This window comes from Ovis canadensis, chromosome 2 (genome assembly GCF_042477335.2).
Source record: "Ovis canadensis isolate MfBH-ARS-UI-01 breed Bighorn chromosome 2, ARS-UI_OviCan_v2, whole genome shotgun sequence".
NCBI classification, from domain to species: domain Eukaryota; kingdom Metazoa; phylum Chordata; class Mammalia; order Artiodactyla; family Bovidae; genus Ovis; species Ovis canadensis.
Genome location: NC_091246.1, coordinates 61,245,348 through 61,264,631, shown reverse-complemented (window position 1 = coordinate 61,264,631; position 19,284 = coordinate 61,245,348). Strand labels below are relative to the sequence as shown.

At 41.2% G+C, this 19,284-nt stretch overlaps 1 protein-coding gene across 3 annotated transcripts in view; it reads left to right on the top strand.

Moving 5' to 3' along the window:
* Positions 1 to 19,284, top strand: part of PCSK5 (proprotein convertase subtilisin/kexin type 5) — a 503,732-nt gene that overhangs the window by 126,872 nt on the left and 357,576 nt on the right. For all 3 annotated transcript variants that reach the window (XM_069576329.1, XM_069576328.1, XM_069576330.1), the window contains exons 4-5: positions 14,200 to 14,343; positions 18,641 to 18,717. In XM_069576329.1, the coding sequence (XP_069432430.1) occupies positions 14,200 to 14,343; positions 18,641 to 18,717 (221 nt within the window). The remainder of the gene's footprint in view (positions 1 to 14,199; positions 14,344 to 18,640; positions 18,718 to 19,284) is intronic.

The following is a 19,284-nucleotide window of genomic DNA, read 5'->3' as shown; positions in this document are numbered from 1 at the left end:
TAGCTAGCTATTTCACACGTGGTAGTGTACATATGTCAATGCTACTATCTCAATTCGTCCCACTCCCTCCTTTCCCCCATCCCTGAGTCCATAAATCTGTTCCCTCCATCTGCATCTCTATTCCTGCTCTGCAAATAGGTTCATCAGTACCATTTTTCTAGATTTCATATATACCTGTTAACATATATTAATTTATCCCAAGGGCTTCCCTGGTGGCTCAGATGGTAAAGAATCCACCGGCAGTGCAGGAGACCTGGGTTCGATCCCTGGGTTGGGAAGATCCCCTGGAGAAGGGATTCCAGCATTCTGGCCTGGAGAATTCCATGGACTGTACAGTCCATGGGGTCACAAAGAGTTGGACATGAGCAACTTTCAGTTACATATACAATATTTGTTTTTCTCTGACTTATTTCACTCTGTATGACAGGTTCTAGGTTTAGCCACATCATGAGTGACTCAATTTTGTTGCTTTTTATGAATGAAGAAATATTTCGTTGATGGTCCTTTTTTCCTGTATAATTCCTGGTGAAGGCTTTAGTCCTTGCACATTTCCTATTATTTCTTGAATCTTTTGGTATTTTTTAAATCTTTCATTGGTAAAGTTGAATAAGTAGATGCCCTATTATGGGCCATGAGCAAAAGAAAAGATTTCTAGATCTTATTTGAACCTTTTCTATTCTCTCCATTTATGTCTTACCTATGTAAATTTTCTGCATTTTATCTCAGAATTGACTTCTGCTTTCTCCATTGAATATCAATTTATAAATTGTTGAGTATTTTTACTATGAACTCCAGAGGTTATTAAAATTTGTAATAATGACTTCATTACTACAAGTAGCTTAAAATTTCATTGAGAAGATAAAACCTATATAAAATTAGAAATTGATGATATGAGGGCTGCAGGGGATGAGCAGGAAAACACTGAGCTTCCTGTGAAGGGAATTCATCCCAGGGAACTTGGAATTTGCTTTCAGATTGTATATTTGATACATTAAGTCTTCTTACTGTGCTTCCTCCTCAACTACAAAACCAATTCTTTTTCCCTTCTAGATAAGCTATCAATAGTTCACCTTGATTTGCTGATTCCTCCCCCTTTCTTTCTGGCTTGGCTTAGTTTCCTCAGACTTATATATAACTTTATGTGTTAGTTAGTTTTTGCTGTATAAAGACCACTCCCAGAATTTTGTAGTTTAAGGCAACAGCTGTTTGTTAGATTTATGATTCTGAATGTCTGGAATTTGGGCTGAATTTGACTCATGGATGCATCTGTGAGCCATTCTAGGTCAGCTGGGGGCTAACTCGTTTGGTGTGAGTTTAGCCGGGACAGTTTTATCTGTTCCATATAGTCTCCCAGCTTCTAGCAGGCTACTTTGGCTTGTACACATGGCAGCCAGGAAGAATTACAAGTGAAAGGGTGTAAGAAGTATAGAAATGGAGCGGTTACTTCTGCTACACTCTTCTGGCCAAAGCAGGTCACCAGGCCCACCCAGAATCAAAAGGCGAAGAAAAACCCTCTTGCTTCATGAGGAGTTCATGTGCTATAGGCTCAGGGAGTAGTGGAAATTGGGTCCATGGTTGCTGTCAGCCACAGGTGGTGATGACCTTGAATTTGCTAAGACCGTCAAATTTATACACTATATATATGGCCCTTAGGGAATTTGCACTTTGAGGCAACAAATGGCACTAGACAGTGTATGTTCATTGCCAGCTTGTGAAGTGGCTCAGAGGCCAAGATGTTAGTGCTTTATAGATGTGAAATAAATTTGAGGTGGGAAATGACAGTACGATGCCAATATTTTAGGAAGAATTCACTTGTGCATCTGGGCAGAAAGGAAATTTAGATCCACATACCCAATCACTATAGGCTCCTCCTGTCGGCCGTTATTTAAATTTCCATGTTTCTGAAACTGAACTCACTATTTTCATTCTCCAGCCAAATTTTCCCCTCTTCCTGTGTTTCTTCTCTCAATAAGTGATCATTTGTTCTGTAGTCCAAGCCAGATATTTGATCTTTGTTGATTCCTCTCTCTTCTCTCACTGTATTCATTCACTGTTGTTATCAACAAATCTGTAGATTGCCTACTGTATATCAAATACTATGGTTTCTACGGTTCCACTAATCTAGACCTCTGTCATCTCTCAATCACTAGTTCTCTCTTCAGGTTTGGTCTCCATGCTTTCCCATATGTTCGAGAAGACCCATAATGACTTCTTAAAAGTCAATCTGTTCTTTCAGTTGGTATATAATTATTGAACTTCTGTGTGTTAGACAATGCAAATACAGAAATAAGGCAAAGTGACTGGCTTCATGGAGTTTACAATCCAGTGTGGGAGACAGACAGGAAAGTGTCAAATTGATAGATAATATGGTCGTCAGGAGTGCTATGAAGAAAAGGAAATCACAGTCAAGGGCAGAGAATGACACAGAATGCTATCTCAGATAGGTTTACTAGGAAGAGCCTCTCTTAGGAGGTGATATTTGGGCACAAGAGGGAGAGCCTCGTGGATTCTGAGGAAGAGCATCCACATGTGGGAGAATAGTAAGTGTCAAGGCCCTGAGATGTGAGTAGGGTTGGAGAGGGAGAGGATAGTGTGGTGGGATGGAATGAATGGGAATGAGGGGGGTGGGCCAGAAGGTCAGGGAGATGGCTCCAAATCAGGTCACGAGCACTTTATAGGCTGTAGAATAGACAGGGAGTATATTGGAAGTGTGAGGTAAAGTCACTGGGAATTATTGGAATATTTATTGAGATTAACTCTGACAAAATTTGTAAAGATCACTATTACTACTGTATGCAAAATAGACCTTAAAGGAATAAGAGATGATAGTAGCTAAAGTTGGTTTGTAGCCATGAAAATGGTGGGAAGAGGTCAGGTTCTGTAGCTGTTGGGAAGGATTTGCTGATGGGTGTTTATAGAGAAGGAGAGCAGCTGTTGTAGGGGAGACCGAGAAGCCTGGGCCTCAGCAGCTTTGGAGAGGTCAGAGAGGGTGGAGATCCAGTGTTTTTCTTGAGAATTAAGTTTGAGATGCACTTTAGGCATCCAAACCATGTCAATCCCTACCTTACAACTCTTGAATGGTCTTTTCATCAAATTATGATAAAGTTCAAAAATTAGGCGGGGGGGAGGGTGGGGGAAACATGGCTTGTAGGGACGTTTACAGTCTGGCCTCTCCAGTTTCATCTCTTTCCATTTTTCTCATCTTCCCCCCACCTCTCACATCTGTATCCTTCAGCAGTACTGAATTTGTTTCCATTCTTTGAGCATTCCAGTCTCTCTTTGATTGTTCTATACCCGCATAAAAAATAGACACATCCACTTTTTACAAATTTATTTTTAATTGGAGGATAATTGCTTTACAAAGTTGTGCTTGTTTCTGCCACACAATGTGAAGTAGCCATAAGTATATGCATGTTCCCTCCCTCTTGAACCTCCCTCCCTTCCTACCCCTCTAGATTGTCACAGAGCGTCGGGTTCAGCTCCGTGAACACATTCTCCTTGTCCCTTGCTTGCCCTCTGGCTAGTCAACTCATATTTGGGGGCTTAAACATCATTTTCTCTCAGAAGTGGTCTCAGCCTTCCCACACATTCCCCAGACTGGGTTCCATGTCCCCACAATACCCTGAGAACTCCTGTTACAATACTTGTGTTGTTTTTGGAAAAAAAAGAAAGAAAGAAAAGTAAGCTCCTTGTTTGTCTGTCATACAAACTGGACTTCAAGGACTTGAGTGTAGTAATGTTTCTTTGGCCATATAGTGGCCAGAATGTAGTAGGTGATTGATAAAATTGTTTTAATGCCAGGAGGATAGATTGAAAATCTAAACTGGGTTAAAGATTAAAAGTAGTGGATCAGAACCAATGACCTGAACTGCAAAGTGCTGTGAAAATCAAAGGAAACAGGAGAGGAGGAGGTGTGGTTCAAGATCCAGATTTCCAGATCTGAAATCTGGATCTAATTTTATAATCTGAGTTATTTGAGAATAGTGAGAACCATAGCACATGCAGAGGACCATATATGTAAAGGTAAGCTTGGTCACGGTCAGGTCATGTAGCTGAAACCAGTTCTCCAAACACTAAGACAAAACATGTTGAAATTCCTTAAAGAAAACAAGATTTGTGATTGTTGTTGTTGTTGGCTTATTGTTTTTGCTTTCTTAAATGTTTTCAGTACTGAAAGTTTCTAATTCAAGATGTATCAGGCTTGGAAAGATTCAAAGAGTATCACAAAATTTACAAATGAGAGAAAGCTTGTCCGCTAAACTAAATTCATAGATCATCCAGTTACTCTTTGGCTGCTCTTTGAAATTCATTTTCTTTTCTTCTAAAGACTAACTTTTAAAGGGAAGTTTTAACTTCACAGCAAATGGAGAGGAAGGTACACAGATTTCCCATATACCGCCTACCCCGACACATACCAGAGAAGGCAATGGCACCCCACTCCAGTACTCTTGCCTGGAAAATCCCATGGGTGGAGGAGCCTGGTAGGCTGCAGTCCATGGGGTCGCTAAGAGTCGGACACGACTGAGCGACTTCACTTTGACTTTTCACTTTCATGCATTGGAGAAGGAAATGGCAACCCACTCCAGTGTTCTTGCCTGGAGAATCCCAGGGACGGGGAAGCCTGGTGGGCTGCCGTCTCTGGGATCGCACAGAGTCGGACACGACTGAAGCTACTTAGCAGCAGCAGCAGCAGCCGACACATACACAGCCTCCCTCAATATCAACATCTGCCTCTAGAGTGATACATTTGTTACTGAATGAACAGTTGATGAACCTGCATTGAGACATCATATACCCTAGATCTGTAGTTTACATTAAGATTCACTCTTAGTGTTGTTCACTGACAAATGTACAGGGACATGTATTCATCATTATAGTTTCATACAGGGCACCTCCACTGCCCTAAGAATACTTTGTGCCCTCCTGTTTGTCCCCTGATTCTCAGTCCCTATCAAACACTGATCTTTTCACTTCCTCCATAGTTTTGCCTTTTCCAGAATGCCATATAGTTGGAAGCATACATTTTTTAGCTTTTTCAGATTGACTTCTTTTACTCAGTAATATGCATTTAAATTTCCTCCTAGTCTTTTCATGGCTTGCTAGCACATCTCTTTTTAAGCACCAAATAATATTTCATTTTCTATTAGGCCTCAGTTTATCTATCTATTCATCCTCAGACATCTTGGTTGCTGCCCAGTTTGGGCAATTGTGAATAAAGCTGCCATAGTATCCCTTTGCAGGTTTTTATGTGCAACTAAATTTTCAGCTGCTGTAGGTAAAGGCCAAGGAACACAATTGCTGAATCCATATGGTTAAGACTATGTTTAGTTTTCTAAGAAACTTCCAAGCAATCTTCTGAAGTGCATATATGATTTTAATTTCTACCAGCAATGAATGAGAGAGTTCCTGTTGCTCTACATCTTCACCAGCATTTGATGGTATCAGTGTTCTGGATTTTAGCTTTCATTCCAGTTCCGAAGAAAGGCAATGCCAAAGAATGCTCAAACTACCGCACAGTTGCACTCATCTCACATGCTAGTAAAGTCATGCTCAAAATTCTCCAAGCCAGGCTTCAGCAATACATGAACCGTGAACTTCCTGATGTTCAAGCTGGTTTTAGAAAAGGCAGAGGAACCAGAGATCAAATTGCCAACATCCTCTGGATCATGGAAAAAGCAAGAGAGTTCCAGAAAAAACATCTATATCTGCTTTACTGACTATGCCAAAGCCTTTGACTGTGTGGATCACAATAAACTGTGGCAAATTCTGAAAGAGATGGGAATATAAGACCACCTGACCTGCCTCTTGAGAAACCTGTATGCAGGTCAGGAAGCAACAGTTGGAACTGGACATGGAACAATAGACTGGTTCCAAATAGGAAAAGGAGTATGTCAAGGCTGTATATTGTCCCTCTGCTTATTTAACTTCTATGCAAAGTACATCATGAGAAACGCTGGATTGGAAGAAACACAAGCTGGAATCAAGATTGCCGGGAGAAATATCAATAACCTCAGATATGCAGATGACACCACCTGCTGGCGATGGAATGAAACACCAACACTGCAGAGTGGTTGGAATCTGTATTTTAACACTTGCTTCTTACAGCTGCTTTATTTTATATCCCTTGCACAACAACCCACAGGGCAAGCTGCCAAGCGCTATGATTCAGAAACTATACAGTGCACAGGTGCAGGCGAGATAACCTTTACCTTGACTTATTTACTGCAGCTAAGACTTTGTTTTGGGGAACTTCCTTATCAACTTAGAATCCATTTTGTCCCTGGGTCTGTTCCTTTTGAGGAATCAGAGAAATATTCTTATGTGCAAGAAATGTTCTTTTCCCATGGGAACAAACAGAGGATTCTTAGCTGAACATCTCGTTTGCAAGAATGTTCAGCCCTGGTTGAGAGTCTCGTTTGCAAGCACTTCTCAACCTTCCTTATACCTTGTTCCCTACAACCACCCTTATGGCAGAAAGTGAAAAGGAACTAAAAAGCCTCTTGATGAAAGTGAAAGTGGAGAGTGAAAAAGTTGGCCTAAAGTTCAACATTCAGAAAACGAAGATCATGGCATCTGGTCCCATCACTTCATGGCAAATAGATGGGGAAACAGTAGAAACAGTTGTCAGACTTTATTTTGGGGGGCTCCAAAATCACTGCAGATGGTGACTGCAGCCATGAAATTAAAAGACGCTTACTCCTTGGAAGAAAAGTTATGACCAACCTAGATAGTATATTCAAAAGCAGAGACATCACTTTGCTGACTAAGGTCTGTCTAGTGAAGGCTATGGTTTTTCCAGTGGTCATGTATGGATGTGAGAGTTGGACTGTGAAGAAGGCTGAGCACCAAAGAATTGATGCTTTTGAACTGTGGTGTTGGAGAAGACTCTTGAGAGTCCCTTGGACTACAAGGAGATCCAACCAGTCCATTCTGAAGGAGATCATCCCTGGGATTTCTTTGGAAGGAATGATGCTAAAGCTGAAGCTCCAGTACTTTGGCCACCTCATGCGAAGAGTTGACTCATTGGAAAAGACTCTGATACTGGGAGGGATTGGGGGCAGGAGGAGAAGGGAACGACAGAGGATGAGATGGCTGAATGGCCTCACTGACTCGATGGGTGGGAGTCTGAGTGAACTCCGAGAGATGGTGATGGACAGGGAGGCCTGGTGTGCTGTGATTCATGGGGTCGCAGAGAGTCGGACACGACTGAGAGACTGAACTGAACTGAACTGAATAGGTGTTTTAATCTGCATTTCTCTGCTGACATATGATTTGGAACATCTTTTCATATGCTTGTTTACTTTATGTATATCATCTTTTTCAGTGAGGTGTCTATGAAGGTCCCTGGCTCATTTTTTGAGTTTTTTTTCTTCCTGTTGAGTTTGACAGTACTGTGTACATTTTGAACAACAGTCCTTTTGCAGCTATTTTTTCCTGTCCTATGGCTTGTCCTCTCCTTCTCTTGACATTGTCTTTCATGGAGCAGAAGTTTCCATCTCTTCAGTAATTTCTTTCCTGCATTATGTCCTTAGTGTTGTATCTAAAAAGTCATCAACATACACAAGATCATCTGGATTTTTCTCCTATGTTATCTTCTGGGATTTTGTTTTAGTTTTGCATTTCATATTAAAGTCTATGAACTATTTTGAGTTAATTCTCGCAAAAGATGTGATTCTTTTTTTTTTAATTTTATTTATTCATTTATTTGGATGTGGTAGGTCTTTGTTACTCCTCACAGGCTTTCTGTGTCTTCTGCAACATGTGGGCTACTCACTGTGGTGCCTTCTCTTGGAGAAGGCAATGGCAAACCACTCCAGTACTCTTGCCTGGAAAATTCCACAGACAGAGGAGCCTGGTAGGCTACAGTCCACGGGGTTGCAAAGAGTCGGGCATGACTGAACGACTTCGCTTTCACTTTCTCTTGTTGCAGATCACCGCCTTATAGGGTGCCCAGGCTTCAGTAGTGACACATGGAATCTAGAACTTGGGCTCAGTAGCAGTTGGCATGTGGGCTTAGTTGCTTTGTGGCATGTGGGATCTTCCCAGACTAGAGCTTGAACCCATGTCCCCTGCATTGGCAAGTGGATTCTTAACCCCTGGATCACCAAGGAAGTCCTCCCACTTTTGTTTTTATTGCATGTGAATGTCTTGTTGTTTCATCACCATTCGTTGAAGGGATTATCTTAAGTCCATTATATTGCCTTTGCTCCTTTGTCAAAGATCCACTGACTATGCTGCCTCAGTTTTTTGATTCTCTTTTATGAGTGGAATTTTAGGACCTAGGTTTTTTCCTTATCCTCTACTTGGCATATTTTATACAACATTTCTTCTAATTTTTTCTATTAAAAATTTTTTTGGTATTAAGTGGGACACTCTTAAAATTTTGTGAGTGAGATATAATTTTCCACCAGTTACATTGTGTTGGCCAAAAAGTTCATTTGGTCAACCCATATTATGTGTGCTTAGTCACTAAGTCATGTCCAACTCTTTGTAACCCCATGGACTGTAGCCTGCCAGGCTCCTCTGTCCTTGGAATTCTCCAGGTCAGAATACTGGATTGGGTAGCTGTTCTCTTCTCCAGGGGATCTTCCCAACCCAGGGATCGAATCCAGGTCTCCCACATTGCAGGCAGATCCTTACTGTCTGAGCCACCAGGGAACCCCCAACCCATATTATGGTAGATGTAATTCATGGTTCCAGCAGAGTTGGCATACTAGTGTAAATATGTGAAGTAAAACATGATGATTCATAGGGGGTCATTGGACCAATGTACTAGAAAATAGTTGGACACCATTCTCTCTTCCTACAGCCCATTTGTAATCTCCAACCACCAGCTGAGGCCCCAGCCACAAATAAAAGCTATTCAGATCATCTTAGCTATCCTTACAAGGATCAATTGCCCTTTCAAGTTTACCTAACCTAAACTCAAAATAATGAAGAGAATCATCATTTCATAGTAATCTATTTCTCCATAGACCATAGGACTGCTTGGTTTTGAATCCTAATTCTGCTATTGACCAGCTGTTTGACCTCTAGAAGGTTAAGGGCTGATTAAGTCATGTGTTCTTTAGCTGTTAAAAGGAGATAATAAAAGTACCTCCCTCCAGCTGTTCTGAGCCTTACATAAAGCTAGTTCATATAAAGGGATTAGTACAATGCTTGGTTATGCTAAGAATCTAGATGTCAGTTCTATGTCCACTTAAGGGAGTAATGATTCTATTTTTTTTCCATTTCTTAGAACTCTTGGACTCCAGATTTTACAAAGAATTCCAGGCATATTTACACCTTAATAAGTTAGCTAGATATGTTTCTGAGTTTGTCTATAAAATAGATTTTTAAATTTTATTTTAATTATTTTTATTGAAGTACAGTTGATTTACAATGTTGTGTTAGTTTCTGGTATTCAGAATATGTATTATCTTTTTTTTCCAGATTATTTTCCATTATCGATCATTATAAGACATTGAACATTGTGTCCTATGCTATACAGTAGGACCTTGGTGTTTATCTATTTTATATAGATTAGTGTGTATCTGTTAATCCCAAGATCCTAATTTATCCCTTCCTCGCTTCCTCCATTTGGTAACCATAAATTTATTTCCTGAGTCTTTGAGTCTGTTTCTTAAAGCAGATAGTTATATTTAATTCTACTCTCTTATTATCATTGTATAGTCAGAGATGCAGTCTTATGAACCACTGTATCAATGACAATGAACAACAGATGTTTTCAATGTTAACAGGCTATTGGCAGCATATAAATTGGCAGTTCATTAGAGACCTTAAGAACCTGGAAAAGTTTAAAAACAATGACATTGAGGGTTCCTCCCCACCCCCTAGTATGAAGAAAATGATGGTGAGAGCATAACAAAGGTGTTTATTTGGGGTACAAACTGTTCTTTCATTGAGCAAACACTGTGATATGTTTATAAAGACACAAGAGAAGTGGACACACCCAGAGTGGTTTATAAGCAAAATAGCTCATAGCCCTGCTATGGAAGAGGCTGTTTCTAGAACTCACAGAACAATAGCTCTAAAATTTCATTCCTGAAAGGAATAAAAGGTTTTACGGATAAGAGACCTAGATAGTAACCATTGTTTCTGCAGATATTTGCTGCTTTGTGTCCTTTCTAAATACTTTGTCATCTATGTGTAGACCATCATTGAAACACAAGACATTTTTCAAAGCTGAAGGTACATAAATTTACTGTGAATATTTATCGTACCTATACAGCGCAAATATGTGTTTTTCATCAGCTTCAAATAAGCTGGAAGTTTCGGACCCGTCCCTTTTGTGAATACCAGTTTGCTGCTGCTGCTAAGTCACTTCAGTCATGTCTGACTCTGTGTGACCCCATAGACGGCAGCCCACCAGGCTCCCCTGTCCCTGAGATTCTCCAGGTAAGAACACTGGAGTAGGTTGCCATTTCCTTCTCCAATGCATGAAAGTGAACAGTCAAAGTGAAGTCGCTCAGTCGTGTCCGACTCTTAGCGACCCTATGGACTGCAGCCTACCAGGCTCCTCCACCCATGGGATTTCCCAGGCAAGAGTACTGGAGTGGGGTGCCATTGCCTTCTCCAGAATACCAGCCTAGGGACTGCGTATGTGGTAACAGAATTCCAGAAACTAGTTTTATTAGTTCCACCAGTTTTCAACATGGCAAACTGAGTATGAGGAAGTCATAGTTAATATGTGCTCCTTTGGCCTTTGGGTGATGCTCTAACATAGACTGCTGTCAAATAAATAGAGTCCAATTTAAAGACCATTTTGATCAGGCGGTTAAGGAAATGATTGATTCCTTTTCACTGGGGCCATGTTGACTGGCATCGATATTCTCTTCAGTCTTTGCTCTTGGGGTACCTTGGGCATATGAAACAACATTAGAAACATGTTCGGAAGCCTGGAACACTTGAAATAGTTATTAAAAATCTAAAGGTCACATTCAGGTTAGAGGGTCCTGATTTAAGGGTCCACTCCTAATCTTATGACTTGCAGAAACACCCCTGGCTCTCATTATCTTTTTTTCTTTGACATTTCAGCCACCTGAAATAGTAAATTATCCATATGAAAGAATCAATTGGATATTTCCCCTCCTTCCTCTTTCTCCTGTATCATGTTGGCAGATGAAAAGAAAAAGTGGTACAAAAATATTTAATGGTGAAGTCAGATTCAACAGAAGCAGAGGTGGAAGAAAGAAACCTAATTGCTCCACTTTGAACACACATGTTTTCCATACACGGCTGGTTTTCTTCAATTTTCATAATTGCAATTTCAGGCAGCATCCTTCCACTGCAGGATGGTCATCCCATGTGTGGGTGACCCATTTCCTGTACACTTCCTTCCTCCAGCCCACTTCTTGGCCACATTAACATTACTTCATGTCACAAATGATACCACAGGTGGCCAGAACAGGTTTTGAAAAGGAAAAAATGAAATAGAAACCTGTCAGAGTTGCTTTCTGTTAAATTAAAAGATTTGATGAGGTGCAGCCCAAACTGTTGGCCAGAATGAGACTTCCGAAAAACACTGGCATTTTGGAAACCTGCACTATTTCTTTCGTGATCTATTAACCAAGCATTAGCTGGCTGGGCTATCTCTGACGAGGTCAGAGGAGCAGGCATTTGGCAGTTGTGAACTTGGATATAAAGTGAGAATATGCCCTCACTTTTGGGGTGTAATTGATCAGCTAATATTGACTGAAATCCTAGATTAGAATTGGTTTCCTGCATAGGCTTCTAGGGGCTTACAGTCAAAGGAGACAAAATTTACATACAAGTTTCAACAGTCAACCATAGTGCAGCAGAATTCAGTGTGCAGGGGTTAGATTGTGTAGAACAAAATACATGTACGTGTCTGCCTGTCTCCATTCCTAAGAGAAGAGATAGCCAACTAGGCTGAAGAATGAGGGAAAGCTTTGTGAGAGGAAGTTGTTCCCAAGCTGTACTCCAAAAACTGGGGAGCAGGGGGAGAATGGAATTTAGGTCAGTGTGTGCAGGGCCTCAAGTGCTATAAGGAATCAAGAAAGTAACAGAAAGTTGCAAATGTTGATAAAATATATAAGCCTCTATTTTCAACAAAATTGATATTATCTGCGTTGAAAGATGGGTATACCATTTGTTAGAATGAATCCGTAAAACTACTCAAGTGTGTTTATAATGTTCAACAAAAGGCAGTCTCCTTTGGAGAATAAATTAACAAATTCATGTCAGGAGATACTAGAGGTATCTGCCACTTGCAACCATGTGACATTGAGGGATGAAATTCGGAAAGAGGTGAGCTTCCATTTTGTTGTTCAGTCTCTGAGTCATGTCCGACTGTCTGTCACCCCATGGACTGCAGTACACCAGGCTTCCCTGTCCTTCGCTATCTCCCAGAGTTTGCTCAAACTCATGTCCATTGAGTTAATGATGCCATTTCATCCTCTGTCACCCCCTTCTCCTCCTGCCTTCAGTCTTTACCAGGATCAGTCTTTTCCAATGAATTGACTCTTCGCCTCAGGTGGCCAAGTATTGGAGCTTCAGCGTTAGTCCTTCCAGTGAATATTCAGGGTTGACTTCCTTTAGGATTGACTGGTTTGATCTCCTTGCTGTCTAAGGGACTCTCAAGGACTTTCATTTAGGTTGTATTTAAAATAGAAATCGAGTCATGGCTACAAAGCTCAGGATGACCTGACTTCTGTTACCCTTCTAACCTGCTACCTCTGTGCCATTTCCTCTCACATCCCCTAATCTTGCCTGGAAAATCCCATGGATGGAGGAGCTTGGTGAGCCGCAGTCCATGGGGTTGCAAAGAGTTGGACACGACTGAACTACTAAGCACAAGCACTACCAAGACGAGCTCTGAGCTCTTGGGCAAGCCAGCTCTTTCTCTTCAGACGTATCTCAACTCACATTTCACTTTCTCAAAACCTGGGGTCTTTTTTTGATCATCCTTCCGAGAGAGGTGTGTACTCAGTCCCCTCAGGATTGACTGCCATACTACCCTCTTTAATTCCTTTAAAACATAAGGAGTGCTACAAATGGTCTTCTTTGTTTTCTTTAGCATCTGTGTTTCCCGTTTAGAGAGGTCACGAGGACAGGGGACCTCATTGTCCTTGTTCACTGCTATTCCCCTGCGTGCAATAAGAGCTCAGTAAAGTATGTGTTAGATGAATCCGTGTCAGTGGGGTCGTCATTATGCCTCGAGCCTACAGAGCACGCGTTCTCCTCCCCTTCTGAAGTGCTGAACGGTTACAAAGCTGGAGGAAGATAGTGAATGGTGTGGACCTGGGGTGGCTTGCGTTGCCATGGCAGTAGGCTAGAGTGGCACATCCCTTTTCCTTTGTTCCTCTAACTGAGCCTTAAGAACCTGGAAAACAATACCACTCAGAGGGATATTTCACAGAGATGGACTTTGAAGGAATAATTGTGTGGGTTGGATGAATGCTAGTCAATTATATTGGGAAGAACTGCTGGTTTAATTCATCTCTTGATGTGTTTGTATGTTGTAGCCATTGTGGAATGAAATCACTACACATAATGAGCTAAGGTTCACTGGCTCTCCAGCCTGCCCTTCAAAGCCCTCGCACACATTTTCCTGTGTCTGTCCCCCGTCTGGACTGTGCACTCTTCTTCCCTCCCTTCTCAAAGTAGTGCTGAATGACTCTGTTCACCCCCTGCAAATTATGGTGCAATGCTCATTGTTAATTTACTGAAAGAAGTTTGAGGAGATTGTTATTTTTTTCTTTTTTATGGGTTTCTCACAGCAGTGGCACACCTCTGGCTGACACTGTAAAGAAGCTGCTGAGGTTTTTCTCATTTGTAGCCAGGCTCTACTAGGTGCCTGGTTAAGAAATTATAATGTTCTTCTGTTATCTAGTTTGGGTTTATAAATGAAATGCTACAAGTCCTTTTTTATGTGTCATTAATAAATGCTAACAATAAAATGGTACACTCATTGCTCTGCTAGTGAGATACTTTATCATGTTTTTCCAAAGGATCTATGGTGTTAGAGCAGGGCAGAACTGGCAGAAGAGATTTCTGTTTCACTTGCCTTACCCACATCTCTTCTTCCTCCCTTCCCCTGTTGTCATGTTGGAGATCTGTGCTTCTGCTTGAACAGGCAATCCGCCAAATTAATGTATTGCCTTAAGTAGGTAATTCTCCCATCTCCTCTCTGTGTTTGTAATCTGCAATGTCCATTTTTCCCTCTTCCTCCTTTAGCACTGCAGTGACAACACACATCCCTGCCAGTCAGATATGAACATTGAAGGAGCCTGGAAGAGAGGCTACACGGGAAAGAACATCGTGGTCACTATCCTGGACGATGGCATTGAGAGGACCCATCCAGATCTGATGCAAAACTATGTGAGTGTTTACTGTGGTCGGAATGCCTTCCCTCCTGAAAAACAATGGAACTCATGTGAGGATGTTCAAAATGGGGGAAAGCATGGAGATTTCCCAGGTGGCTCAGGGGTGAATATTCCACCTGCCAATGCAGGAGATGCAGGTGCCATCCCTGGGTTAGGAAGATCCCCTAGAGAAGGAAATGGTTACCGACTCCAGTATTCTTGCCTGGAAGTCCCATGGACAGAGGAGCCTGACAGTCCACAGTCCATCTACAGTCCGTGGGGTCACAAAAGAGTCGGACACAACTTAGTGACTAAACAACAGCAAAAGGAGGAAAGTCACTGAAAAATAGCTATTAGGTATTGCTCCCATCTTACAGGAGATTCACTCTCAGAGGACAGGAATCAGGAGATAATGCTATCCACTTTTGTGTGCCTTTGATGTTGTGATGACAAAAAGCAGGTGATAAGGTAGCAGAGACCCCAGCTGCTGCTGCCAACAGCTGCTCCTCTCAACAATTCATCCATGCAGCTAGAGAACTCTCCTACCTCCCTTTATGGAGAAGGTGTACTTATAACTCTTCTCAAGGTGTTCTGTGAGTCTCTTTCTCTCTCTGCCTCTCTCCTTTTAAAGGACAGTAATGAATATTCTCCCCATAGTCCTCAGGAATCAGTCAATTCCCTTGTTTAAGAAAGAACCATGATTCCAGGACTCAGAACATACAGTAAGCCTGAGATCACAGAGCAAGTGAAAGGGCTGAGACTCAGTACTTTCACTGAAAACCACAGCCCCGATGCCCAGTGCTCAGTGGACACAGATCGGTTTCTGTCCCTGGGGCCTCTCGGTCCCCTTTACAACTACGTTATTTCCTGCCTGGAAATAGGTCAGTGACCCCTCTGTCCCCTATTCTCCAAACATATCCCTTCAACCAGCTTCTCCTCCCTAAGTTTGGTTAGAAGTCTGTAAGTATCTCCCAATATGCCATTCTCTGCTACAAATGTGTGTTTCCTGATACCTCAGTGTTCTCCTTAAAATATTTATTTTGTTACTGAAGAGCCTCCAGTGACTCCCTAGTATCTGCAAATGTAACTCTCTGATTGCTGTTAGGACCCTGCAGAAACTCCTGGTGGAGCCCACGCACACCAGTGCCTTCCACATTGCCTTCTGATCTCTTTCCTGTTGACAACTATTTCCGCTAGAACACTGGTATTGCTGCAAACCCATCAAGACTTCAGTCACTTTTGCCCATGTCCCTCTCTATACTTCATGACTTCTTTTAATTCCAAAACTTTGGTTATGTGAGTTTCCCTATATTGTTTTCATGTTGTTATTGAAAAAAAAAATTGAAGTTGGTGATTTTCTATCAGCTTACAAATTTCCTTTCACAGCCTTGAAAAGACAAGCAGCTCTAAATCATGGTGAAATCGGACTCATATTGACCCTTAAGGAGGAAAGTCAGGGGCCAGAGTTTGCCCTATGTTTACAGAAGAGCCCCACAGAAAATTCTAAGCTATAACTCAGAGGACTACACCTTCTCAGATTTTTTTTTCTTCTCTCCTATTGGGTTGGCCAAAAGTTTCCTCAAGTTTTCATGTAATATTGTATTGAAAAACCTGAATGAACTTTTGGGTCAACCCAATATATTCATGGTCATTAAAGGAGCAACGTCAGCAAGCCCAGCCTATCTCATTGTGCCCTGAGCTGGCGGGAGTCCTGAGAGAGGCTGGGCCCATAGGTTTCCTAAACCAGCAGTACAGAGGATTCACCATTCTCACAGGCCTGCTGCTTTCTGTCCCCATTGCTCTTCAGTAACTGGTGGACACAGCAGCAGCCCTGAGGAACCTTGTAGTGGATGCCCTCAGAATGGACATGGCCTTTTCTTTAAGGCTGAGATTCCAAGAAAAGAATATAACATCCTCTTGAAATCTGCTATTTCTCTCTCTCACCATTATCTTCAGCCTGGGAAGGCTTGGTGTCTCCGCACAGTGGAATCACCAGCTCTGTTTGTCTCTGTGACCATCTCTCCTCTGCCCTTTCTCTTAAATACCGTTTCAGCCTCACATGAAACCATTTAGGTAGAAATGTCCATATATTTTCCTTTTTTTTTTTTTTTTTTGTGGTGGGGTGGTGATTATTGTGTTGTTTTTTTTTTTGATTTTTTAATTTTTACTTTATTTTACTCTACAATACTGTATTGGTTTTGCCATACATTGACATGAATCCACCACGGGTGTATACAAGCTCCCAATCCTGAATCCCCCTCCCACCTCTCACCCCATATCATCTCTCTGGATCATTCCCATGCACCAGCCCCAAGCATCCATTTTCTTCAGTGTTTCTTTTTCATTTACTTAATATCACTTATTGCATGACCCTTAATCTCAAATTAGTTTTCCTTTTGTCAGTCAAACCTGAAAGGATTCTCTTTATCTTTGCAGATAAGATACTTCTAAGCCACTTCCTAGACACAGCAAAAACTACCACTGGCTCACACAGCCACCTCAATTCCTAACCTATGAAGACCTTCCTTCCCTCAGGATCACCCAGTATCACCTGATACTTTATGAACGTTAGCTACTTTTCCTCTCAGTATTCAATCCTTTTTGTTTCAAAAATTCAGCCAAGAAACTTCACAAATCAATTTCAACAATGAAATATGGAAAGTTTCTCCTAAATTAGATGATTTTCCTTAAGGTTGAAAGAGAGAGGGAGAGGAGGAACTGCAAATTCATTTAGTTCTCATTTGAACCAAACATTTGAGTAGCTGCCCTTACCCTGCCTCCAAGCACACACAGGTAAACTTCTGTCTCTTCACAGAATAGACTTTTAGAACTTACAAAGGAACTTCAGTTCAGACTCCTCATTTACAGGGTATACACTGAGGCCTGAACACTAAAATGAGTTAGCCCAGGTCATATAAAGAATAGAACTATGGCTGTCCATGATAAGAAAGACTTGTTATCATATGCAATGCAGTTTTTATAGAGCATTCCTATTCTCCACTGCATTGAAATGCATCTGATTAAATACAAAGAGCCATAACCTGAATGTGATTGCATTCTTTACCTTTTTCATTTGTTTTCCTCCCTTGAAAGAAAATTCTCTAGAATTTACCTGTACAGTTAGCAGTACTGGTGCCCTTTTGGTTATCCTAAAGTTAGAGCTGGTGAAAGTAGAGAAGAGCGCATTGGATTGGATGGGATGCCTGGGTTCCAGTTTTCATTCCATAGGCAATTTGTTTCACGCCTTTGGCCAAGTTACGTAACCTGTCTCAGGCCTCTGTTTTCTTATGAGTAAAATTAGATGATATCACCCTTCATGCTTGAGTGAACACTAAGTTGGGCTGCTTTGTATGTTTCTCTGTATGGGAAGCAGGACTTACTATCTTTCTATGTCATGTGTATTTTACTTACTTCCCCCAAACATTTCAAACTCCTGTACCTATAAGTCATTTTTAGAAACGAGAGTCTTTGATAAGAAAGCAGAAAGCAAAGAGCTTTACTTTCACTAAAACTGATAACAGAAATCATAAAGCATAAGAAAATTCAAAACATCTTAAATTAGTTCTGTCTACCATGATATAAATTTGAATGATGGAATAATCCACAAATTTTTTCTTAGAAATTTGAATATTTTTCACAATTATTTAAAAAACCAAATAAATGCAGCTTTGGTATCAGAGAAACTTCTGTTTCATTTGAACCCTTGACATAAAGTAAAACTTTATTATTTTGGTTGAGGCAAAAGGCCATTGGGTATAAATAAGAAGTCTTGAATTGTAGACCCTTTCATAGTAGATAAAACATCTGAAACCAGACAAATATTGCCTCATAGAGGTCCCAAGATAACCTGATACAGTAGAGTTCTAATACTCATTTTTAATTGACTTGCCAGTTATTTGTGAATGATCTTTGTCTCCAGAAATCTCTGAATTGTGATAATGTATTTGCACACTCAAGAAATGAAGTAAGGAATAGAGAGAGAGTCTATGAAGAATAAATCACTTTGCTTCTAGGTGGTCTAATAGTACTTTGCAGAGTAGGTGGTGAAGGGTCAGTGCGAGGTATGGGGGAACAGTGCTGGCAAGGATGGACTGAGCACGTCTTTGGTCTGTAGAGAGTATTTCTTCACCTTTATGGGACAAAATATGACACTGATTGTTATCGAACAAGGCATTCTGACACCACTGGACCATGAGTGTTTTATTTAATCTAATTACTCTCTTGCAGAAATGTGTTTAAGGAGTCATGAGCCTTCAGGTCCCTGGCTAATTAATGAACATCTGTATCCTTTCTCTCTCTCCTCTGTGACCCAGGATGCTCTGGCAAGCTGTGACGTGAATGGGAATGACCTAGACCCCATGCCCCGTTACGATGCAAGCAACGAGAACAAGTAAGACCCCGGTGGGGTGGCTGGTGTGTGGCCCGTACAGAGCTTTGTTTTCTGCTCTTGCCAAGGGAAATCTTTCCTTGGAAATCTTTGGTAACAAATGATCCCTGCTTTGCTATAAGATAAACAAGTGTCTTTCTGCTAAAGCTTCTGGATATAAAACCGGGTGGTCCCCATGGTAAGAATAGTTGCAGAAAGAACCCAGGGGAATAACTTGAGGATGTGCCTGGGGAATATTGCTCCTCATGTGGTCACTGGCCCATGACCCACTTGTTTAGGAATAGGGATAATCAAGGGAGAGGGAAAACAAAGTGTCCCCTGGACTTTACTCTGTCCAGTTCAACATGTTGAATTGAATGTTGTACCTGAGGTCTCTGCCAGGGCTTTCCTGTTCCCTTCTTTTTTCTCTCTTCTACTCTGCAGTGATTATATTCTTTACTAACATCCCTGCAATACCTATATGGTTTTTCATGTATGGAACACATTATCACTCTTATTCTCCAAGTCGAGCCCATGTAGCCACATTTACACTTTCCAGTTAGTACAGAAGTTTTTTGGAAAGCAAATGAA